At 43.1% G+C, this 26928-nt stretch overlaps 1 protein-coding gene across 9 annotated transcripts in view; it reads left to right on the top strand.

The window, feature by feature from the left end:
- The window catches only part of CACNA2D1 (calcium voltage-gated channel auxiliary subunit alpha2delta 1), a 1026983-nt gene that overhangs the window by 853931 nt on the left and 146124 nt on the right, over positions 1 to 26928 (top strand). For all 9 annotated transcript variants that reach the window (XM_029615087.1, XM_029615085.1, XM_029615090.1 and 6 more), the window contains one exon: positions 14118 to 14178. In XM_029615087.1, the coding sequence (XP_029470947.1) occupies positions 14118 to 14178 (61 nt within the window). The remainder of the gene's footprint in view (positions 1 to 14117; positions 14179 to 26928) is intronic.

Raw genomic sequence — 26928 nt, 5'->3', positions numbered from 1 at the left:
AAAAATATTTACAAAGAGCTGAAATTGAGCTGGCTGTGTTATAAATGTTGATGTTGTGAGACATTAGTTGGAGTTGGGGAATGCTTGTTTAAACAGCCAAGTATCCATGTAGTTATCCATGTAAAACTATTTGTGAATCATGGAATATAAGATATATGTATACATAAATAAATAAATAAATATGCACAGTGCAGAAGTTTGATCATAAATTCTGCAGATTGAGATTTTATGTCACTTCACCCTCCATTGCCTCAAGTTCAAACATTTTTCCCATAGACAAAGAATGGTAGAAAAGCCTTAATAAATTCAGGCCCTTAGATTGTGAGCCTCTTGGGAAAGGAAAATACCTTCAGTACCTGAATGTAATCCACTTGGAAATGGCTGAAAGGTGGAATCCAAATCAAACTAAATAAATAAATAAAGCCATTCAGATTTGCTTCCACACCTTTTCATTTAGCACTTGTCTGGGTTCTCAATGCTATTGAGCCACTTTTGAGAGAGAGAGACAGAGAGTGTAAAGTGGAATAGAATCTGAATCTCCATGTTGTATATGATTGAGATCAACATCTGTGGTATCTCCTTCTGCAAGAACACCAGTTGGGGATGGGATTCCATATTCCCGGCCTTTCATCCTATGCCACTAAAAAGTACCTTGAATCCTCTCAGAGTATGGTTTCTACTCTTCCTAAGCCCCATATTCAGATGTGAGGATACTAAAAGATTTGAGCTTACCCTCCTCCCATAACTGACCCACAAATCTGAGAATCACATCTCACCAATCTTCTGCATCATTGTAGAAGGTATGCATAGATACTTCCAAGATAGGCCTTTAAGGGAATAGAGCTGAGGAGGTTTTCTGAGGAAACCTCAGATTTCTTTTCATTGCCTTCAATATTTTCACAGTATTTAAGATGAGAGGATTAACATAACATACCTTTTTGTCCTGTGAGGAGTGCTCCAAGTTCAGTAATAAAGAAGAGAAGTCAACTCCTTCAGCCAAACACCTTTCTATGGAAAACCATGGAACTGAGGTGTCTCTATTCAACCATCAAGTCAGGCCACTCAGTAATACATTAGGGAGTGCCATATCTCCTTCTTCTTATGGCCTCCACAATGTTCTTAATTTGAGATGAGAAGGCTTGCCCTGCCAAATGAATCTGCACAACATCTGATTAACATTAATAAATAAACTCTTAAACAGATTGCATGGAATATGCTGGAATAAATACATAAATCTGGATACAGTATTACAGTGATTTGTCTCATATCTGTCAAGTGGTTTGTGCAATTAGTGTAGCTGGGTTCAAAAAAGGTTTGGATAAGTTCTTGGAGGAGAAGTCCATTAACGGCTATTAATCAATTTTACTTAGGGAATAGCCACTGCTATTAATTGCATCAGTAGCATGGGATCTTCTTAGTGTTTGGGTACTTGGCACGTTCTTGTGACCTGGTTTGGCCTCTGTTGGAAACAGGATGCTGGGCTTGATGGACACTTGGTCTGACTCAGCATGGCAATTTCTTATGTTCTTATGTCAAGGCACATTCAATAGGTGCATTTTGGCCAAAAGATATCGAGCTGCCAGAGCTGATAGCAGGAGTCCCTCAGGGCTCTGACCTCTCTGTCATGCTCTTTAATATATATCTCTTTCCCTACTCTGCAACCTATTAGCTGGCCTGGATGTATGTTATAGCATTTACGCAGACGATATTCAGTTTTTCTTTCCAATGCATGCAGCCTGGTCTTCTACTGTCAACTTCAATATTTTGTATATTTCAACAATTAAACAGTGTCTTCATGATTACAAGCTATCTATATATATGAATAAAATAGAGATACTAATTCTAAGACGAAGGTCTAAATCAGACCTGCCCTCAGATCTGCATTTTGACGAACGCTCAATTGCCATTACCCACCAGGCCCGAAACCTTGGGATCCTGATTGAGTCTAATTTATCCATGAAGAAACATATTCAACGTCACTGTTTAGTAAACTGTGTATGCTTCGAGGTTTAAACTTTGGTTATTAGCAGAGGATTCTGGCCTCGACTATTGCAACTCCCTATATTTGGGATTCCCTATTTACACGCTGAGACTGTTTCAGATTATACAGAATGCGGCAGCTGCATGAGAAAACGTATCACTCCCATTTTAAAATCTCTCCATTGATTGCCAGCCCACTGGAGAATAAATTACAAGGTTTGCATTTGGGTTCATAAAGGCATTAATTCTGATACAGTTTCAGTGTTAAATTCTAGTTTACAAGTATCCTTGCGCTAAGCTGACTGGCTTGCTTGCTGTATCGTTTATTCAAAAGGTGAGATTAGTTGAGAACCATGAGGTGTGTGATTGCATCTTCTCAACTGCAGGTCCCTGTCTATGGAACTCTTTACCATAGTGTTGACTTCTAACCCCCTACCGTAAATCATTAAAAGTGCAGCTGAAAACCTATTTCTTTCAGCTTGCTTATCAGAAAGCTAGACTTTACTTTCTCTGTAGTTTTGTATCTTCCCCTCCTTTATAAGTGGGCCTTCTGGTCTATGCTAGCAATAACTTTATGTTCTCATGATTACTAGTGTAATGTCTTTACCGAATATGTATATTTTTATTGTAACCTGCTGTGAATTATGGAGCAAACGGGATATACATTTTTAAAATAAATATAAATCTTCACTACACCAGTCTACCTATCCAAAAGATATATCTGTCTCCCCACTCTACCAGATCCTTCTGTATCTTGCCTGTCACAGTTGCATAATTGTGTTCTTTCATTGAAAAACTGTTGTGGGATATGTACAAATACAGAATACTGTCCTTACCCAACTTCAAATGTAAGAAACATGCAGGAATTCCCAATTCCACATGTGCTGCGATTGGAAATATTTCTGATTTAAAAAAATATTAACTTTATATCCCGAGATTGCACCATATTCATTCAATAGGGCCCTGATCTACTAGGATTAGATTAAAAAAAAAAGGCAAAATGTCATCTGCATATAGCGATATGACATGAGCTGTGTCAGCAATCTTAAAGCCTGTCATCACTGGATCAGAACAGATTTTCTGGACAAGGACTTCAATTGTCAAGTCAAATAGTGTGTGGGGGTGGGGAAGGATAAAGGGTGCCTTAGTCTTGTGTCCTTCTGGGTAAGAAAAAAACTGGATTGAGATCCATTAAACAAAATCCTGGCTTTCGGATGAGCATATAAAGCCTTTAACCAGCAACAGAACTGGGTAGGCAAACTCAACGTTTTGAAAATAGCAAACAAAAGTAGCCAGTGAAGCCTATCAAAGGTGGGAAAAGTAATGGAGTCACTGCTGAAAGAGAGAATAGTGAACTATCTACAGTCTGGAGAATTGATGGACCAGAGGCAGCATGGATTCACCAGGGGAAGATCCTGTCAGACAAATCTGATTGACTTTTTTGACTGGGTAACGAAGGAATTGGATCAAGGAAGAGCGCTCGATATCATATACTTGGATTTCAGCAAAGCTTTTGATACGGTTCCGCACAGGAGACTGGTGAATAAAATGAGAAGCTTGGGAGTGAGTGCTGAGGTGGTGACCTGGATTGCAAATTGGTTGACGGACAGAAGACAATGTGTGATGGTAAATGGAACCTTCTCTGAAGAGAGAGCGGTTTTAAGTGGTGTACCGCAAGGATCGGTGTTGGGACCGGTCCTGTTCAATATCTTTGTGAGCGACATTGCGGACAGGATAGAAGGTAAGGTTTGTCTTTTTGCGGATGACACTAAGATCTGCAACAGAGTGGACACGCCGGAAGGAGTAGAGAGAATGAGACGGGATCTAAGGAAACTGGAAGAGTGGTCGAAGATATGGCAGCTGAGATTCAATGCCAAGAAGTGCAAAGTCATGCATATGTGGAGTGGAAATCCGAATGAACTGTATTCGATGGGGGGGGAAAGGCTGATGTGCACGGAGCAGGAGAGGGACCTTGGGGTGATAGTGTCTAATGATATGAAGTCTGCGAAACAATGCGACAAGGCGATAGCAAAAGCCAGAAGAATGCTGGGCTGCATAGAGAGAGGAATATCGAGTAAGAAAAGGGAAGTGATTATTCCCTTGTACAGGTCCTTGGTGAGGCCTCACCTGGAGTACTGTGTTCAGTTCTGGAGACCGTATCTACAAAAAGACAAAGACAAGATGGAAGCGGTACAGAGAAGGGTGACCAGGAAGGTGGAGGATCTTCATAGGATGACGTACGAGGAGAGATTGAAGAATCTAAATATGTACACCCTGGAGGAAAGGAGGAGCAGAGGTGATATGATACAGACTTTCAGATACTTGAAAGGTTTTATTGATCCAAAGACAACGACAAACCTTTTTCGTAGGAAAAAAATCAGCAGAACCAGGTATCACGATTTGAGGCTCCAGGGAGGAAGATTCAGAACCAATGTCAGGAAGTATTTCTTCACGGAGAGGGTGGTGGATGCCTGGAATGCCCTTCCGGAGGAAGTGGTGAAGACCAGAACTGTGAAGGACTTCAAAGGGGCTTGGGATAAACACTGTGGGGCAGATTTTCAGACTCCGCGAATAGGCCTACTTTTGTTTGCGCTCCAGGCGCAAACAAAAGTACGCTGGATTTTAGTAGATACGCGCGGAGCCGCGCGTATCTGCTAAAAACCTGGATCGGCGCGCGCAAGGATATCGATTTTGTATAGCCGGCGCGCGCCGAGCCGCGCAGCCTACCCCCGTTCCCTCCAAGGCCGCTCCGAAATCGGAGCGGCCTTGGAGGGAATCCTCTAATGCCCTCCCCTCACCTTCCCCTCCCTTCCTCTACCTAACCCACCCGCCCGGCCCTGTCTACACCCCCCCCTTACCTTTCTCCGGGGATTTACGCCTCCCGGAGGGAGAAGTAAATCCCCGCACGCGAGCGGGCCTCCTGCGCGCCGGGCCGCGATGTGGGGGCGGGTACGGAGGGCGCGGCCACACCCCCGGACTGCCCTGGGCCATAGCCACGCCCCTGTACCCGCCCCCAAAACGCTGCCGACACGCCCCCAAAACGCCGCAACGACCGGGCCTGCCCCCCGACACGCCCCCCTCGGAGAACCCCGGGACTTACGCAAGTCCCGGGGCTCTGCGCGCGCCGGTAGGCCTATGTAAAATAGGCTCACCTGCGTGCAGGGCCCTGCTCGCCTAAATCCGCCCGGTTTTGGGCGGGTTTAGGCGAGCAGGGCTCTGAAAATCCGCCCCTGTGGGTCTGATTTTAAAAAGCATTTACATGCGTAAAACTGGGTTTTACGCATGTAAATGCACTTTACTCGAGTAAGTGGGCTTTTGAAAATTGCTACAATATATGCCATTGAATCGTCCATAGGATTTACTCGCATAAGTGCACTTTACATGAGTAAATGGCTTTTGAAAATTGCTACAATAGTAGTTACATTTATGCACGTAACTCCTTTGAAAATTACCCCCTGTGGATCCATAAAGTCAAGAGGCCGCCAATGAAGAGTGGGTGACTCGCCAGAATGATGGCTACTGCCTGGACACAATACCCTTATTCAATAAACATACACATGCTTACTGTGACTCCAACATCACTCTAAGCTTCAACAGCAAGAGGAAATGTGAAAAAAGGATTTGCACTCACAAAGAGGGGAGTAGCTGGCTTGTTACGGCGGTTACTACCCCAAACCAAATATGCCTGATTCTTCACTTTCAATGCATATAAAGCATAGCTCTCTGCTTCAACAGCAGGGGAGAAGAATAACTGGTACTTCACGCATATCCAGCATAGCTCTCTGCTTCAATGGCAAGGGAGAAGAAAAACTGATACTTCACGCATATCCAGCAGAGCTCTCTGCTTCAACGGCAGGGGAGAAGAAAAAAGGGTTTGCACTCACAAAGCGGGGAGTAGCTGGCTTGTTACGGCGGTTACTACCCCAAAGCAAATAAGCCTGATACTTCACTTTCAATGCATATCCAGCATGGCTCTCTGTTTCAAGGCATGGGAGAAAGACTGATACATCACGCATTTCCAGCATAGCTCTCTGCTTCAACAGCAGGGGAAAAGAAAAACTGATGCTTCACGCATATCCAGCATAGCTTCAACGGCAGGGGAGAAGAAAAAAGGATTCACAATCACAAAGCGGGGAGTAGCTGGCTTGTTACGGCGGTTACTACCCCAAACCAAATGTGCCTGATACTTCACTTTCAATGCATATCCAGCATGGCTCTCTGCTTCAACGGCAGGGGAGAAGAAAAACTGATACTTCACGCATATCCAGCATAGCTCTCTGCTTCAACGGCAGGAGAGAAGAAAAACTGATACTTCACGCATATCCAGCATAGCTCTCTGCTTTAACGGCAGGGGAGAAGAAAAACTGATACTTTTTATTTATTTTATTTATTTATTTAAGGTTTTTATATACCAGCAATCATGAAAACATATCTTGCTGGTTTACATGAAACGGGAGTGCATTAAATACATCAACTCGAACTGTGGTGACCGAAGGAGCAGTTACAAATAACAAGGGTAGCAGAACTTGGAGAAGAAGGAAGAGATAGGAAAGAATAAACGGTTAAATGGTATACAAATACATTAAATGCTATGTACAAAAGGCATGATTAATGGTTGAGAGTTTTGTGGAGCTATGCTGGATATGCGTGATACTTCACGCATATCCAGCATAGCTCTCTGCTTCAACGGCAGGAGAGAAGAAAAACTGATACTTCACGCATATCCAGCATAGCTCCCTGCGTCAACGGCAGGGGAGAATAAAAAACAACCAATAAGGGCTGTATAACATAGTCTGGGTAAAACAAATAAGCATGGGTGTAGCTTGCTTATTGCGGCGGTTACTACCCCTACTACCCCTAACTAATCAAGCTAGATATTTCACTTGGATGCAGCTCCATCACTGCTCTCTACATTAAAGGTGGGGGTGGAAGGGAAATAGAACCAAGAGCTAAGAGAAACAGATAAGTATGAGAGAAGAAATGAGGGAAGCTTGCTGGGCAGACTGGATGGGCCATTTGGTCTTCTTCTGCCGTCATTTCTATGTTTCTATGTTTCTGTGTAGCTAAGGTGACCATCAAGCCTGCAGTTTTATTAAGAAGCCTGTGCTTGTTAACAATAGATGACCTGCCCTTGATAAAGCCATCTTGGTCTGACACCACTAACTCCCTCAATACGTTCTCAGGTCTCCTATGGTGAACCTTAGTCAAGATTTGAATGTCTGAACTGAGTAATGCAATGGGACGCTAAGACCTAGGTCAGTGCTACCGCTGACCTTGTGACTCAGGATAGTAGTATATCTGTCAGACTCCCAGGACTATCTAGATGCACATGCACGCGTTTAAAAACATTCAATAGAAGTGGAGTCACCGTGGGGAGGAATCTTTTAAATAAAAGTCGAGCTGAACTGTATCTGTGCCTGTGCTCTTGTCACTGTTCAGTGGCTGTAAAAGGAGCAGCTAACAGATCCCTTTGCACCTCCATTTGCCCAGGCAAGCAAACCTTACTGAAATATTCCTATTTATCCCCTGAATCAGAGATCTACAAAATGGGACCTGATAATATCCATGATTTCCTCAAGCTGGTCTATGACTATCTGCTTCAGATGCCATTTATCAAACATTTACGTGCTCTTCTCCTCAGCCTACGAGCTGACATTGCTCAGGTTTTGTTCCCATGTTTATATATATTTTGTCTTCAATATCTAAAAGAATGTTGTATGCGATTCCTTGGGGCTCTTTATCCTCCTCCCTGCATTTCTGTAAATCCCTATAAATCTTATATCAACTCCACTGACTAACTCCACATTTCCAGAGACCTCGCTTTCTTTAGTCTTTCTCATTCAAGATAAGAAGCAAACCTAATAATTTTACCGCTTAAAACTTATTTTAATGTTTCCCATAAGAGAACAGGGCTGTAATCCCAGTTTCCATGTATGTCTAAAAAACCTTGAATAGTTTGAGAAGTCACTGTTCTTTCAGCATTCAGAGACTGACAGATATCCAGCAGCAAATGTACCAGATAGTGGTCTGAGATATCTGCAGGCCCTGCTAGGTGGACAAGTCCCTGAGCACACAAAAATAAATGCATATAACTATAAGAATTGTGTCTTTGGGAAAAAGAGGTATAATCTCTGCATAAGAACATAAGAAAATGCCATACTGGGTCAGACCAAGGGTCCATCAAGCCCAGCATCCTGTTTCCAACAGTGGCCAATCCAGGCCATAAGAACCTGGCAAGTACCCAAAAGCTAAGTCTATTCCATGTTACCATTGCTAATGGCAGTGGCTATTCTCTAAGTGAACTTAATAGCAGGTAATGGACTTCTCCTCCAAGAACTTATCCAATCCTTTTTTAAACACAGCTATACTAACTGCACTAACCACATCCTCTGACAACAAATTCCAGAGTTTAATTGTGCGTTGAGTAAAAAAGAACTTTCTCCGATTAGTTTTAAATGTGCCCCATGCTAACTTCATGGAGTGCCCCCTAGTCTTTCTACTATCCGAAAGAGTAAATAACCGAGTCACATCTACCCGTTCTAGACCTCTCATGATTTTAAACACCTCTATCATATCCCCCCTCAGCTGTCTCTTCTCCAAGCTGAAAAGTCCTAACCTCTTTAGTCTTTCCTCATAGGGGAGTTGTTCCATCCCCTTTATCATTTTGGTTGCCCTTCTCTGTACCTTCTCCATCGCAATTATATCTTTTTTGAGATGCGGCGACCAGAATTGTACACAGTATTCAAGGTGCGGTCTCACCATGGAGCGATACAGAGGCATTATGACATTTTCCGTTTTATTCATCATTCCTTTTCTAATAATTCCCAACATTCTGTTTGCTTTTTTGACTGCTGCAGCACACTGAACCGACGATTTCAATGTGTTATCCACTATGACACCTAGATCTCTTTCTTGGGTTGTAGCACCTAATATGGAACCCAACATCGTGTAATTATAGCATGGGTTATTTTTCCCTATATGCATCACCTTGCACTTATCCACATTAAATTTCATCTGCCATTTGGATGCCCAATTTTCCAGTCTCACAAGGTCTTCCTGCAATTTATCACAATCTGCTTGTGATTTAACTACTCTGAACAATTTTGTGTCATCTGCAAATTTGATTATCTCACTCGTCGTATTTCTTTCCAGATCATTTATAAATATATTGAACAGTAAGGGTCCCAATACAGATCCCTGAGGCACTCCACTGTCCACTCCCTTCCACTAAGAAAATTGCCCATTTAATCCTACTCTCTGTTTCCTGTCTTTTAGCCAGTTTGCAATCCACGAAAGGACATCGCCACCTATCCCATAACTTTTTACTTTTCCTAGAAGCCTCTCATGAGGAACTTTGTCAAACGCCTTCTGAAAATCCAAGTATACTATATCTACCGGTTCACCTTTATCCACATGTTTATTAACTCCTTCAAAAAAGTGAAGCAGATTTGTGAGGCAAGACTTGCCCTGGGTAAAGCCATGCTGACTTTGTTCCATTAAACCATGTCTTTCTATATGTTCTGTGATTTTGATGTTTAGAACACTTTCCACTATTTTTCCTGGCACTGAAGTCAGGCTAACCGGTCTGTAGTTTCCCGGATCGCCCCTGGAGCCCTTTTTAAATATTGGGGTTACATTTGCTATCCTCCAGTCTTCAGGTACAATGGATGATTTTAATGATAAGTTACAAATTTTTACTAATAGGTCTGAAATTTCATTTTTTAGTTCCTTCCTGCAGGAAGGGTATTGAGTGCGCTAAATATCTACTAAGTCACCCCTGAGTCCAAGTTGGACATCCAGACAGGAGCAGCTGTCTTCCATCATGAACTGTCTCCACTGCCGTCAGACTCTACCGCAGCACCGTGTCTTCCGGAAGACAAACACTCTGCCAAGAGACATATTTCTCGCCGTTCTATGTGCCCCACAATATCAGTCTCAGATTCCTTAGCAGGCTCAAAATTCAGCAACTGGATATCTGGCCAGGAAGAAAGTTTAGACAACACTGAAACAAAGCAAAACCCAGAGCCTTCCTCCCTCCCTAACCCCCCTCACAACTCCCCACTACAAAATATAACCTCCCACTAGATAAGCTCTCCTTCCCCATTTTAATGCTAAAACTAGCCCATTATAAACCTGATACCATGTTTCCCTGAAATTAAGCCCTACCCTGAAAATAAGCCCTAGTTATAGGTGCATGCGTGATTTGTACCCCAAGACTTGCCCAGTCCCCCCCCCCCCCAAGACTTACCGAAAGTCCCTGTTGGTCCAGCGGGGTCCCGGGAGCGATCTCCCCCTCTCGGGCCATCGGCTGCCACAAATCAAAATGGCGCCAATGGCTCTTTGCCCTTACCGTGTGACAGGGGCTATCGGTGCCATTGGTCGGCCCCTGTCACATGGTAGGAGCAATGGATAACCCGCGTCGACTGTCCATTGCTCCTACCATGTGATAGAGGCCAGCCAATGGCACTGATAGCCCCTGTCACACACCATAAGGGCAAAGTGCCATCGGCGCCATTTTGATTACTGGCAGCCGACGGCCCGAGAGTGGGAGATCGCTCCCGGGACCCCCGCTGGTCCATCAGGGAATTTTGGCAAGTTTTGGATGGGGGGGGGTCGGGAGGGTGGGGTGGTTGCAATTAATTAAATTTTAAGGGTTGGGGTGGGTTTGGGGTTTTTTTGGTTTTTTTTTACAACCTAGTTGTACGGTAATTAATTAAATTGGAAGGATTGGGGTGGGTTTCGGATACCGTATAGGTTTTTTTTTGGGGGGGGGCAGCCAAAATAAAATCAGCACGAACCACAGGAAAAGAAATTTTCCCACGGCAGGTCGATAACGAAGGCCGAACTGAAAGGTTCATGGAAAAAAAATAAGACATCGCCTGAAAATAAGCCCTAACCATTTTTTCGGAGTTAAAAATAATATAAGACCCTGTCTTATTTTTGGAGAAACACGGTATAAGAATTTAATAAAAATAAAACTATAAGAAGCTACTAAGAAAAGGATATTCAGAATTATCTCCTTTTCACGAGACATTGTCTTTGACAGGTGAATGAAGCTGTTGTAGAAATCGAGCAGCTTGACAATGCTTTCATTCGCATGCTGCAGGATACAGCATAGTGTAAGGGATTCCTCTCTGCCACTGCTTTCTCTTAAAACTGCAAATCCTAACATTTCTGTTGCAAGTCCACAAAAAATATTCTGAAATATATATACCCTCTGGCCCTGAAAAGAGGACTCATTCATCACTCTACTGTCCTCTATGACCTTGCACTTATCTCCATAGTTGTGATGGCCCAAGGCAAGCGATCAATGTCCTCTATGACCTTGCACTTATCTCCATAGTTGTGATAGCCCAAGGCAAGCGATCAATGCACCCGTTCTAGTTTGAGCTTGTCTCCTTTGCAATCTATTGTGAGTGCCGTCGATAGCCAATGAGCAAAGAATCCTACAGGGTCATTGCCTTCATTCTTTTATTCTTTTTTGGGAACCCAACGATTCTGATGTTATTACATTGGTTCCTATTTCAAGCTCATACTGCTTTTCTGAAGGCGTTTTATGCAGCTGTCCCAGACTCTCAAGCATCTGCCACATGGTTGTGAATGACACATATCAAGCTCTTCCACCACTCAGTGATATTATCTAGCAGCACTCCCAGAGATCTCTCACCCATAGTCGAGATGAGCTGGGCCACTTTGTCCTCAACAGATTCCAACTTTGCATCCAAACTGGTACTTATTTTTTCCCCTAGTGGATTCATTGCTGTCATTACTGTTTCCACAATCTCTCTGGGAAGAGTAGGATCAGCCATATACTCATCCTTCAGGAGCAGCTTCTCCGAAATCACTGTCTTCTCTGCTGCTGTCTTATGGCTTGGCCTTTTAGGTCTCACAACCTGTTCCTGCACAATATGAAGATAGATTTTTAATCATCTCACAAGCTATTTTGGATGATCAACACCTCCATATATAGGTGTCATCTAAGTATAAGTTTAGAGATGAGAGCAGGAGAAGCTCAAGTCAGCAGTCATCTATCATGGGCTCATCATGTGTCTCCCATAGCTGGATACCTTTACTGTTTATCCCACTGAATATCTGGAAAAGGTTATCTGGCTAACTATAGCTGGATAATTTGCCCACTCACTGGATTACTGAATATTAGGCCTTATGTATGTGTATACTTTTCTAGGAAATTGTTACTACCTGGATATTTATTTATTTTAAAATATTTTGCGGATTACAAGTTTTTGTACATAAATTATTACCAATAACAAAATAATACATCAAATAAATAAACATTAAAACAAGTAAAACTATATCAGGCAACAGAACAACAAATGCTTTCCTTTCTCAGCTGCACAGGAAGCAAACTCTACAATGTTGTAGCAAAAAAGGAAAGCTCCCATGCATAATGTTGTAATATGGGCCTTTGCACTAAATGGGTGCCAAGGGATCGCAATGATAAGTGCAAGGTGATGCATATAGGGAAAAATAACCCATGCTATAATTACACAATGTTGGGTTCCATATTAGGTGCTACCACCCAAGAAAGAGAGCTAGGTGTCAGTGGATAACACATTGAAATTGTCGGTTCAGTGTGCTGCGGCAGTCAAAAAAGCAAACAGAATGTTGGGAATTAGAAAGGGAATGGTGAATAAAACGGAAAATGTCATAATGCCTCTGCATCACTCCATGGTGAGACCGCACCTTGAATACTGTGTACAGTTCTGGTCGCCGCATCTCAAAAAAGATATAATTGCGATGGAGAAGGTACAGAGAAGGGCTACCAAAATGATACGGGGAATGGAACAACTCCCCTATGAGGAAAGATTGAAGAGGTTAGGACTTTTCAGCTTGGAGAAGAGACGGCTGAGGGGGGATATGATAGAGGTGTTTAAGATCATGAGAGGTCTAGAACGGGTAGATGTGAATCGGTTATTTACTCTTTCGGATAATAGATAGACTAGGGGGCACTCCATGAAGTTAGCATGGGGCACATTTAAAACTAATCGGAGAAAGTTCTTTTTTACTCAATGCACAATTAAACTCTGGAATTTGTTGCCAGAGGATGTGGTTAGTGCAGTTAGTATAGCTGTGTTTAAAAAAGGATTGGATAAGTTCTTGGAGGAGAAGTCCATTACCTGCTATTAAGTTCACTTAGAGAATAGCCACTGCCATTAGCAATGGTTACATGGAATAGACTTAGCTTTTGGGTAATTGCCAGGTTCTTATGGCCTGGATTGGCCACTGTTGGAAACAGGATGCTGGGCTTGATGGACCCTTGGTCTGACCCAGTATGGCATTTTTAAATCTTAAATCTTTAAATCTCGATGATCTATTCTACTGAAGACCTATTTTTTAAGGAACAGAAATATTGTCCATATAAAAGCTTGATTACAGTGACCAACAATCAAAACTTGCATCTACTTTTCACAGGAAGCCGGTGTAGGCGTCTTAACGCAGGGCTGGCTTGATCGTATCATGACAATCCTAGCACTAAACAAGCAGTGGGTAGTTTCTTTTTTTTTTTTTACAATTGAGCCACTGAGTATACATGTGTTTAAAGTGCAGGCTCACCATATAATCGTCATCAGCCTTTATCGATAATGCACTTTTCCAACAATAGGGCTCAACATGAGTTACAATCTTAAGTAATAATTAATTGGTTGCATTGGATTGGATCAGGTAGGTAAAAACATCAGTACTTTATTACACTGGAAGGGGGTTTATAGCATGCCCAATCAGTGGGGAGGTGAAAGGTTTAAGACAGATTGCAATCAGTCATTGACTATGTAGGGTTCATAATGTCCTGTGCAGGTGATGTGTGAGTTTTCTGCAGGTGCAAAGTAAGATGGATGACAAATGTCTGAGTTTAGAAAATGGGGAGGCTCAGATTGTGTTTACAAATGATGTTATTGGTTGGCACCATATGCTGCCTCAGATAGGTTTTCATCGTTATCTACCCATATGTTGATTACTGGAGTATTATTGTAAATGACTTTGAATAAAACCTATTTGCTATAGATATTTTTGTTATACATTATTCTTTTCATCATTTTTTGCAATTAGAATGAACTTTGGTCATGTGCTTAAAAATAGATGCAGGCTGTTTAGCTGAAATTATTTTTTAATTTCTGCAGATACAGAAACTCTGAAGTTTGATCAGTTTGATGAAACTGGATACACTTTTATAGCACCAAGGTTGGTCACGTCACTACTGTAACTTTCCTTTCCTCAGACAACTGTTTATTTAAAGTCATTGAAAGCCCTCGCTCCAGAGCTCAGACATTTGCTCATTATATTTTGTATATATTCAGTTCCTATCAAGTAATCCTGGGAGGCCCCTTTTATCAAATGTTTGAATGGGAGAAATCCTGTTGTAAATAAAACCCAAAACACTGAAGATAAGGTGAAAATCAGTTGAGGCATCTGGATTAAACCCTTATGATGTGCATGCATTTATCATACACAGTAATGCTTATCACACAGGGAAAAGGGTATTTAAATTTGACTGAAGTTAGTTGATGCATCATCTGGGCTTCACTTTGAATTATTTCATAGAGCAGGACAATGTTTCATTTCAAAGACACTCATAGGTTATAGCATATTTACCTGATCTGGCAAATGTATGTTAATGGAAGTTAACTTACACTGTAACATAGTAGCACGGTAATACAGTGACACAGTAATAGAGTAACACAGTAACAAAGTAGCATAATAACATAGTGACAAAGTAACATAGTAATACATTGGCACAGCAACAGTAACAAAATAGCATAGTAACACAGTAAAATAGTAATACAATAATATAGTAACACAGTAATATAGTAGCATAAAAACATAGTAATAGTATCATAGTAATATAGTAACAGTAGCACAGTAATTCAGCAATAAAGTGACACAAGAATACAGCTACACAGTAACAATGACACAGTAATATAGTGATACAGTAATACAATAATACAATGAGACTGTACTACAGTAACACAGTAACAAAGTAGCATAATAGCAGTCACACAGTAACAGTAATACAATGACAGTAATACAGTAACAGTAACAAAATAGCATAGTAACACAGTTATATAGTAATATAGAAAAATAGTAACAGTATCATAGTGACACCATAATACAGTAGCATAGCCTAGTAACATAGTGTCACAGTAATACAGTAACAAAGTAACATAGACACATAACAGTATCATAGTAACACAGTAACAAAATAGCATAGTTACACAGTAACATAGTAGCACAGTAATACAGTAACATAGAAATACAGTAACAGTATCATAATGACACAGAAATACAGTAACATGCATATTAACATGCACAGTAATAGTGACAAGAAATACAGTAGCACAGTAACATAGAAACAGAGTAACAGTAACATAGTGACACAGTGATATAGTGAAACAGTATCTAATAACAGAGTACTATAGTAAAATAGAAACATAATAACAGTATTATAGAAACACAGTAAAAGAATGAAACAGTCATATAGTAACATAGTAAAAAAGTAGCATTGTAATACAGTAACATAGTAACAGTAATAAAGTAACAGAAGCATAATGCAGTGACACAGTATTCTTGTATTAAAAATGTTCTTGATACTAAAACATCGCATTCAGTATAAGTATTGTTATGATTTTATGATGTATAACTGTTATTTTATATTTATTTATGTTATGCTTATTGTGAATGTTTCTATTTTTGTAAATTGCCCTGGTTTAAAATATGGAAAGGACAGTATATAAATACCCACAAATAAAAAAATAATTTGGTAGCACAGTAGCAAAGAAGCATAGTAACATTGAAATATAGTAACAGTAACATAGTGGCATAGTAACATAGAAACATAACAGTATCGTAGTAACACAGCAATACAGTGACACAGGAATATGATAACACAATAACAAAGTAACCCAGTAACAGAGTGACAGTAATACAGTTACATAGTAATACAGTAGCATAGTAACATAGAAACGTAATAATACAGTAACATAGTGAACGACAGCAGATAAAAACCAATATGACACATCCAGTCTCCCAGCAATGATCTGTACATTTTGAGTAGATGCGCATACATATTTCTAGATGGAATCTGACACCCCCCTCCCCCCTCCCATTCCCCTGTGCCCCTCACCCAAACTCCCAAAGTTGTATCCCTGCCTGTTGGCTTGTAACTGCTGCTCTGTGCAGATCACCCATGATGCTGTCATATTGCTGCTGTGTGCAGGTCACCCCAGTGCTCCATTTCCATCCTGTTGCATGCTTAAACCTTTATAGGAAGATTACAACATCGCATAGAAATCTGGCATAGAGGGGTGAATAAAGACTGCAAATCTGGCCTTACCTCTCTTTCTGTGCAGCTGAAGATCCTCTCTGTGTATCCCATTGAGATTCAGAACCTTCCTTTGGGTGGTTCTCTCAGTTTGTCCATCACCCTTAGGTTATTGCTCAGTTTTTCCCCTCTTACAGCCTCACATCATGAAATACTGAATCGAGTATGATAGCAAATAAGGTCTGCAAACAGAAAAACCTCTGAAATGCATGATTTGATTATTGAGGAATGGGCATTTGTGCATCACTAAGACCTGATTACATGACTCTGATCCAGTTGTATCTTCCATACAACAGGCATCAGTAAATGTTTTTGGGGGTTTTTTTTCCGTGTTTATCATGCTATGCAAGATCCCAATATTCCCTTCCCTGATTTGCTGGAAAGTGTGTCTGATATATTCATGGAAATGATGAACATGACAACAGACTATGTAAAGGCCATGGATATTCTGGGTTTCTCTGAAGCAGTATTTAAACCCTGGCCACATACAAGTCATAGGGGCCATATGCTGGCCACATGCGAGAACGGAGTTTTCATTCCAATAAAGATAATTCATGTCTGAGAGTGAATGATATTCATGACTCCACTACCTTGGACAGTTAGATTTAAACTCTCTGGAGAAATGTCTTTGCCTCCTATAAGTGGCAGTGTGCTAGAGCCAATATGAGCCCTAGAGAATGCTCCAGAAAACAAATTCAGTAGATTCCAAGCTTGATATGAATGAGTGAATTGTAAAAGGAGTGGGTTCTATTGCTCCTCTAAAGGGACATCTCCGTCCATGGTTTTCAGAGGAGCCCTGTGCAGTGAGAAGGGAAGGTGGAAACGTGTCTGCATTTTTAAGAAAGCTCATCACCCAGTAAAAAAAAAGTTGCTAGCTGCCATTTTTATGGGTCATCATAAGGCTTGGGGATAACAGCATGGAGCGCAAGTTACTATGATAGGAGGCTTGCTAGGCAGACTGGATGGACCATTTGGTCCTTTTCTGTTGTCATTACTATGTTTCTATAAAGGGACAGTTGCACAAATCATTAGCAAAATCTGATAAAGATCTGTGTAATGCCTATCTAGCAGCCTATAATTTGGCCATTAAAGGTCTCAAAAAAAATGTTTTCTCAATTAAGATAGCATTGGCTCAGTGCTCTACAAGGGAATCATAGTGATCTTTTATTTGTCTGTGCCCTGTTTTATCTGTGCTAAGTTTTCACGCATGTTTTATGTAGGTTTTATGACCTGCTTCGATTGGCTTGTTTAAGGTGTACGAGATATAATATTGTAATAAATAAAATGGCTATTTCACAAATTGTCTGACCTTTATCAGTCAGACTTAGATGTACCATCCAATAATGGTTATAAGAAATGTATGAAACACTTCTCTGATAAGACTGCTTTGCTTTTTAACTGAGCTGGAGGATAATGGGGAAATCCAAGCTTCTGTGTCTCGGTATGTGTGGAACCTCTGAGCAGTGTACAATTCAAGTCCTTGTCATCACTTATAAGGTCAAAATTCTTTAATGATGCAAATTTTACGATGGATACCTCTGAATGTGTCTGTAACAACACCCCCTAACCCCAACCCAACTCCCCCAAACTCACCCTGAATCAAAGTGCCCCCATGATGTTCACCAGACTCCTGTGCCTAACATGGAGCAGTTGCAAAGTGATATGTGTACAGCTCCTTTCCATGCGTGCAAAGTATCTTCTAACTACATGCATAGGTTATAAAATAGCCCACATGTATGTGTGCGCTGAGATGGACACACTTGCGGCCTTTTTAAAATCTACCTTTTAAAGATGGGCTTTTGTTTCTTTACTTCATCTTTTCCATACATACTGAATTTTTAGTGCTCATTCAATTAAATTAGTGCTTTCTAAATGGGTTTTAGCATGCACTAAAAATGGTTGGTGCACGCTAAATGCAAAGACAAAATGAAAGGAAAAAATAATAAAAGAAAAAAAGAAAACCATTTTTGGCTCCCACCCTTTCTATCTGGTCAAGTTTTTCATGTAAGGATCACCTGTGTTTTATCCCATGCATTTTTAAAATCCATTTACCCACACTACAACCACTGCCCTCACTTTTTGCCCTCAGAGCAATGGGTTGTTGTTCGTCTGCTGCTCCATCTGCCACTCTCTAAAAGTCTTGAAGGCAAATTTAAAAAGCCCCATGAGCTTCAAAGATGGGAGATATGCACAGAGGTCGGGATGACACACACTGCATGGATTTCAAAAAGTGCGCAAGTATGAGAGCATCTCCCAGTACGCACACAAAAAATATTTTGCAAAAAAGGGGTGGTGTGAGGCGTGATTTGATTGGGGCATGGACATTCCTAGATTTCTCAATGAAATCTGCACGTAAGTATTTTCGCACACAAACACGCGCTGAGGTCCCCTACCGTGTAACTTTACCTCTGCTATGGATGGTGTGTAAGTCCTGAAACCAAGGGTAGGGGCTGACAGGTAAATGTGTCTGCGCACATATGTACCAAAATCCTCCTGTTGCATCCGTCGGTTGCAGACGGCTGAGACCACTCAGCCTTACCTTTTTTCCTCCCGTTTCTTCCTCTGTGGGCAAGATGGCTGTCTCCGATGCATGGGCCTCGGCATTTCCAGACCAGCATGGGCATCCCCATCCGCCATGGCCTCCTAGGGCGTGAGCATGCACATCTCTGATGCTCAAGTACACGTCATGGTGGGAACCTCGGGGGCGGCCCCACTGCATGACATCAATACCTCCGGGTATATCAAGCCTCCGCTTCCGCTACACCAGCGAGTTAGCAAAGTCTTCTCTTCGCTACTCTGCCTGCTCTAAGCTGCCAGCTTAGATGCTATCTCTCGCTAAGGGCCTCGCTCTTACTGAAGCTTTGGATACCCGCTCCATGGGGGTCCTTTGCTTCTACTAACCTCCGGGGTCCTCACTACTTAGACAACCGCTCCTCGGGGGTCTTGTCTCTCTTCTCATTACAGGATTGGAGGGCCTATTCCTCTACCATCCTGCACCTCGGACCTTCGGTCCCACCATTCTACATTCAGGAAGACTCCAGCTCTCCGTGAGTATCTCTACGAACCGGCACTCCAACTCCACCCACCAGCAGCGGCATTACCCGCTCTGCAGACTCCTGCCTATCGTGAACATCTGGGTGAGACTACACTACTGAGCCTGTTGAGTGTATTGGCACCTCGTGGTTCGATACATTACCTTCTTACCTTACTATCTCTACGGCAGTATAATAAAGACATTCCATACTGTGTCTACTATTCTGCTCATCCAATCACAGTGGTTCTTCATGGGGCTCCTCCCCGTGGGTGGAGTCATCTCTACTGTGAACAAGGGTCCACTATGCCTCAAACACAACAGATTGCTAACTCCATGGACTCGGCTCAACTTGCAGCACTGCAGGCCATTCCTGGCCTAGCCCAGAGGATTACAGAACAACAGAAGTCTTTGGAGAACCTTGCTACTGCCTTCAATCAGTTACACGCTCAACTGAACTCTTCAGCTCCTCCTGTAAAGGAGTTGCTGGCACCAGTGGTGACCCTTAAGACCACTGTACCTCTATCTACACCTAACTGCTTCACGGGTGAAGCCAAGATGTGCAGAGGATTCATCAATCAATGCAGCAAGCATTTTGCTTTACAACCTACCCTCTTTCCCACTGAGGCTTCAAAGACCACTTATATCCTATCGTTCCTTGAAGGACAAGCCCTGGCCTGGGCTTCACCACTAAGGGAATGAAAGGACCCTATCCTGAATGATCTATCAGGATTCTTACAATTGTTTAAATCTGTGTTTGATGACCCGGCTCGCCAGACGTTCGCTGGATCCGCCTTGCTTAACCTACAGCAAGGTAATAAGCCACTTACAGATTTTGCCATCAAATTTAAGACCCTAGCATCTGAACTGCATTGGGACACTGGATGCTTATGTGACATATTCATGGAGGGTCTCAACTCCCGCATAAAGGACGAATTTGTGGCTCGAGACTTGCCTGAATCCCTTGAGGCCCTGATGGAACTAGCAGGGAGAATTGACCGCTGTATCCGCGATCGTACTCAAGAGACTAAGAGTCCACGAAAGTCTACAGCAGGGGCAAACTGTCCAAAACCTGTGCCTACTGCTTCCAGCTTACCGTCTACACCCCTAGAGGAGGAAGAGCCTATGCAATTAGGCTGAAGCCACTTGACCTCTAAGGAAAGACGTTACCGCAAGCATATGGGCCTGTGCATGTACTGTGGCCAATCGGGTCACACAGTGCAAACCTGTCCCATTTGTCCGGGAAACTGACGGGCCTGAGATCTTCAGGAGGACTTCTCATGGGCCTTACCTCACGGGCCTTACCTCACCTACTCCTCCATTGTCCTTACCTGTATCACTGCTCTGCGGAGGTCTCGAGTTCCAGACTCTCGTGCTAATTGACTCTGGTGCCAGAGGTAATTTCATTCTGAAGCGCTTGGTCGAACATCTGAGGATTCCTACCACACCAATAGAGAAGCCTCTCTTATTGTCTTCTATCCATGGAGAACCACTTCCTGGAGAAGTGTCACTGATCACCCAGGCCATTGGCCTGCGCACTGGAGCCCTCCACTCAGAATCTATTTCTTTTCTAGTGTTGGACAAAGTCATGCATCCCGTGGTGTTGGGTCTGCTGTGGCTTCAAGACCATATGCCACAATTTAATTGGGCCACTATGGAACTGTCCCGGTGGGGACCAGACTGTCATGGTCGGTGTCTTGCTGAAGTTTTACCACTCATTTGCATGCCTACAACTCCATCATTACCTGGCTTACCTCCACAATATGCCTCCTTTCAGGATGTTTTCTCTAAGCAAGCAGCTGATGTGCTTCCTCCACACAGAGAGTTTGATTGTGCCATAAATCTGAAGCCAAACTCAGAACCTCCCAAAGGAAGAGTCTACCCTCTTTCTGTAGCTGAGACCAAAGCTATGTCCACCTATATACATGAAAATCTACAAAAAGGCTTTATCAGGCCTTCCAAATCCCCTGCAGGCACAGGGTTCTTTTATGTAGGGAGAAAATATGGCACCCTACGCCCCTGCATCGACTACAGGGGTCTGAACGAAATTACCATCAAGGACAGGTACCCCCTGACCTTAATATCAGAACTGTTTGATAGACGCCAAGGGGCCAAAGTGTTTTCCAAATTGGACCTAAAAGGAGCTTACAACTTGGTGCATATTAGAGAAGGAGACAAATGGAAGACTGCTTTTAACACCTGTGATGGTCACTTTGAATACCTCGTCATGCCCTTCGCCTTAAGTAACGCACCTGCAGTCTTTCAAAATATGATGAACGACATCTTACGGGACTTACTGTACCAATGTATAGTAGTATATCTTGATGATATACTGATTTTTTCTCAGTATCTACAAAGTCATCAGGAGGATGTAAAGAAGGTCCTAAGATGCCTGCGTGAGTACCACCTTTATGCTAAGCTCGAGAAATGTGAATTTCACAAAGAAGCTGTACCCTTCCTGGGATATATCGTTTCGAAGAATGGTTTTCAAATGGAGCCTAAGAAACTTGAGAGTATCCGAGACTGGCCTCAACCCACAGGCCTGAAGGCATTACTTCACTTCTTAGGATTTACCAACTACTACCGATCCTTCATTAAAAACTACTAATCATTGACAGTCCCTCTAACTGCTATGACCAAGAAGGGAGCCAACCCTGCCAACTGGTTTCCTGAAGCCATCTCAGCCTTCAAGACGCTCAAAGAGGCTTTTCAAAAGAAGCCATGTCTCCACCATCCTAACCTACACCGTCCTTTTATAGTGGAGGTTGACGCATCCGACGTAGGTGTGGGGGTGGTCCTGAGTCAGTACAGCGAATCCAATGTACTCCATCCCTGATCCATCTTTTCTAGGCGGTTCTCGCCTGCCGAGAGAAACTATGGGATAGGAGATAAGGAGCTTCTCGCGATCAAACTGGCTTTTGAAGAGTGGCGTCCCTGGCTAGAAGGCGATCAACACCAAATAGTAGTATACACAGATCACAAAAATCTAGAGTATCTTCAACATGATCAATGACTCAACCATCGTCAGGCAAGATGGTCCCTGTTTTTCAGCAGGTTCGACTTCCTTCTAAAATACCATCCTGGAGAAAAGAACACTCAGGCTGATGCTCTATCATGCTCCTTCTCACCTCAGGACGTGCCAGATGAACCCCATCATATAATTGATCCCACAAGAGTAATCCCTGCAGCCACCCACATGGTATCTGCTGGGAAGATGGTAGTGGCCAGAAGTTTAAGAAGAAAACTGTTGAAGTGGGCACACGATTCTCGCCTGGCAGGCCATCCTGGACAGAGTCGCACACTAGCCATGTTGCAAAGATACTATTGGTGGCCCATCATAAAGAAGGACGTGCAAGAGTATGAGGGTTCTTGCACTATCTGTGCCAAGAAAAAGCCACCACCTGGGCGACCTTGGGCGACCTTACCATCACCGGATGAACCATGGACCATATCACTAATGATTTTGTAGTGGACTGGCCAGCATCCAGCGGAAACAACACCATATGGGTTACAGTTTTCCGGTTCTCTAAAATGGCACACTTTGTAGCATTACCAGGACTACCGTCTGCTACTGAATTAGCTAAACTCTTCATCAGACACATCTTCTGTCTTCATGGGATGCCCAAATATATCCTATCCGACAGAGGAGTGCAATTTACTGCAACGTTTTGGAGAGCATTATGTCGGAAGTTTGACATCTCTTTAGACCTTAACTCTACTTACCATCCTCAGTCGAACGGCCAGACTGAGAGGATGAATAGGATGCTGAAACAATACCTGTGATCCTATGTCAACTCTAGACAGAATGACTGGGCTGAACTACTCCCTTGGGCAAACTTTTCCATCAATTCACATCCTGCATCTTCAACAGGATCTTCCCCTTTCCAACTTGTCTATGGGAGACAACTTTTACCTCTGCTGCCTATACCATTGACAGTAGCCTTTCCGGCTGCCCAGGCTACCACAGCAGAATTATCCCAACTTTGGAGACAGATGAAGGATCTCCTTGTGAAAGCAGGACAAAGAGCTAAGAAGACCTATGATGCCCATCATCAAAAGGCACCCCAGTTCCAGCCAGGTGACAAGGTCTGGTTAAGCACAAAATACCTCAGACTCAAACTTCCATCTGCAGGATTTTCTCCTCACTTTGTGGGACCTTTTGCCATCCTTTGGCGATTAGGAAACTTAACAGTCTCCAACTGCCTCCATCAATGAAGATACATAATGCATTTCATGTAGATCTTCTGAAGCCAGTGATACTCTCTGAGTTCTCCAGAAAGGAACCAGAGCCCACCAGCCTGGATACAGAAGACAACATTGAATATGCCGTGGATGACATCCTTGATGTACGTAAAAAGGGCAAGACTTGGGAATACCTCATTTTGTGGGAGAACTACGACCCAGAGGAAAACTCCTGTGAACTACTGGTCAACATCACAGATAAAGAGATGCTCCGCTAATTCCACTTGGCACACCCTCGTAAGCCCAGACCACCTGGAAGAAGTCTTGGAGGGGGCCCTTTGAAAGGGGGTACTGTTGCGTCCGTCTGTCACAGATGGCTGCGACTGCTCTGCCTTACCTTTTTTTCTCCCCTTTTTTCCTCTGTGGGAAAGATGGCTGTCTCCGGTGCCAAGTGCCGCGGGCCTCGGCATTCTCAAATGAGCATGAGCATCCCCATCTGCCATGCTCACTCCTGTGGCCTCCTAGGGTGTGAGTGCGCACATCTCTGACGCTCAAGTACGCATCATGGTGGGAAACTCGAGGGCGGCCCCACCACATAATGTCAATACCTCCAGGTATATCAAGCCTCTGCTTCCGCTACACCAGCGAGTTAGCAAAGTCTTCTCTTCGCTACTCTGCCTGCTCTAAGCTGACAGCTTAGACGCTATCTCTCGCTAAGGGCCTCGCTCCTACTGAAGCTTTGGATACCCGCTCCATGGGGGTCCTTCACTTCTACTACCCTTCGGGGTCCTCACTACTTAAACAACCGCTCCTCGGGGCTCTTGTCTCTCTTCTCATTACAGGATTGGACTACCGGGTACTCGCTCCTTGAGGGCCTATTCCTCTACCATCCTGCACCACGGACCTTCGGTCCCACCATTCTACATTAGGAAGACTCCAGCTCTCCGTGAGTACCTCTATGAACTGGCACTCCAACTCCACCCACCAGCCACGGCATTACCCAATCTGTGGACTCCTGCCTATCGAGAACATCTGGGTGAGACTACACTACTGAGCCTGTTGAGCGTATTGGCACCTCGTGGTTCGGTGCATTACCTTCCTACCTTACCATCTCTATAGCAGGATAATAAAGACTTATTCCATACTGTGTCTACTATTCCTCACGGGGCTCCTCCCCATGGGTGGAATCATCTCCTCTGTGACCAAGGGTCCACTATGCCTCAAACACAACACCTCCCACTTACGTGGTAGAGGTGGGATTTGCATGCACAAGCATGTGTCCATATAAAATAGCGCACATGTCGGAGATTGCTTTCGACACTGGATAGCAAAACTATATGATTCCCCAAAGGTACGGGTCAAAGTTAATGGAGGCTATTATGACAGCTTTAACATTGAAAAGGGGAATGAGGCAGAGTTGCCTCTTATCCCCGCTAATGTTCACCCTCTTTTTAGAACCCTTTACTACAAGGGTAAGATTGGCTGATCAAATTACAGGTGTCCGTCTGTGCAATCTGCATTTTAAACTATTGCTCTTTGCAGACGACATCTTATTTATCCTAACCAATCCTTAAGTATCTTTAACTGGATTAGTAACAGAGCTTGAGCAATTTGGAAGGGTGTCAAGTTTTAAAATCAATTATGACAAGTCTGAGTTATTGAATCTCAACCTGATGGCAGCTGAAGTATCCCAAATTAAAGGCTGGCACTCTTTCAGATAGGCTAAACCAGCTCTTAGGTACTTGGGGTTCATACTGGGTCACAAATCACAGATTTGTTTCAATTAAATTATGGAAAAACATTGGGCGTGATCTCAATAGATGGAACAGGGAAACCTTTTCTTGGTTAGGGCATATCACTATTGTAAAAATAAATGTTTTGCCTTGCCATCTTTATTTCTTTTCAACACTTCCCATTTATCTCTCCCCTGCACTATTGTGGCAATGGCAGGGTAGGATGTTTTGTTTTATTTGGAGATAACAACTACCAGTGCCATTGGTCGGCCCCTGTCACATGGTAGGAGCACAAGATGGCACCAGCCATCCATTGCTCCTACCATGTGACAGTGCCATTGGTCGGCCCCTGTCACATGGTAGGAGCACAAGATGGCACCAGCCATCCATTGCTCCTACCATGTGACAGGGGCCAACCGATGGCACCGGTAGCCCCTGTGACATAGTAAGGGCAAAGGCTATTGGCGCTATTTTGAAAACCGGCAGCCGACAGCCCGAGTGCAGGAGATCACTCCAGGACCCCTGCTGGATCACCAGGGACTTTTGGCAAGTCTTGGGGGGGTCAGGAGGGTGGGGGGTTGTAGTTAATTAAATTTAAAGGGTTGGGATGGGGTTTTTTGGGGGAAATGAAAACATATGTAACTAATGAATGGATTGGGGTCCCCCGAGAACAGATGCAACTGATTTGGGTCCCGAGGAATACGAATACCAAATGGGACGAATCCATCTCTGCTGCACATCCCTATCTGTAGGTATGTCTTCACACACTTTTGTGCAGTGGAAAAAACATGGCATTACTTGTATGGGTAACCTACTGAGAGGCGAGAACATCCTTAGCTTTAAAGATACTATAGACCGATATGGTATAGGTCTTGGGGAATACTTATCAGTTGCACAAGTTAACCACTTTCTAAAAACTCTCCTAAGGTCTAATTCCATATGCCTGAGAAGGGCTCTTTTTGAAAATTATTACGATTATGCGGATAAGCTGCGGGGAACAATCTAAAAAATGTATGGCCATTTTACTGCCCCTCCTCAAGAGATTGACCATCATCTCCGCGATTTGGAATCAGGATTTAGGAGAATCACTAAGCAATGACCAGTGGGATACAGTCTTTAATAGGGTGGCAAAATGCTCAATCTCTGTTAATTTGCAAGAGTAGTGTTTTAAGTTTTTGTACTGATGGCATTTGACACTGGTTAAGCTACATAACATTTCTCCTTCTTACACGGACCTTTGTTGGTGAAATTGCGGTCACATAGGCACCTATTTTCACATTATGGTGGCAGTGCCCAAGGGTTACCCCCCTATGGACACAGATCACACAGTGGGTTACACAGTGTGACCTCAGAACCACGGTCCATGTTGCTAAATATACCAGAGACTGGGTTCTACACTCACAGCTTTTCTGTCTTCAGATATATGGCTACACGGTGTGAGCTAGCAAAAGCCTGGAAGCTTGCTAATGTCCCATCTTTGCCAGTAATTATTCATCACCTACATTTGCAGTATCATTTAGCTCATCTTACAGCTCTGTAATATGACCACTTATCCACTTTTCACAATGTCTGGAATCCATTCATGAAGTGGCTTGCAAACCCCACGTAGATCCTATTACAAGTCGGGGTTTTGACATACTTACTAATTGGAAGGTATGGAATGGACC

The sequence above is a fragment of the Rhinatrema bivittatum genome, chromosome 9 (assembly GCF_901001135.1).
Source record: "Rhinatrema bivittatum chromosome 9, aRhiBiv1.1, whole genome shotgun sequence".
NCBI lineage: Eukaryota > Metazoa > Chordata > Amphibia > Gymnophiona > Rhinatrematidae > Rhinatrema > Rhinatrema bivittatum.
This window is presented reverse-complemented; position numbering and strand designations above follow the sequence as displayed.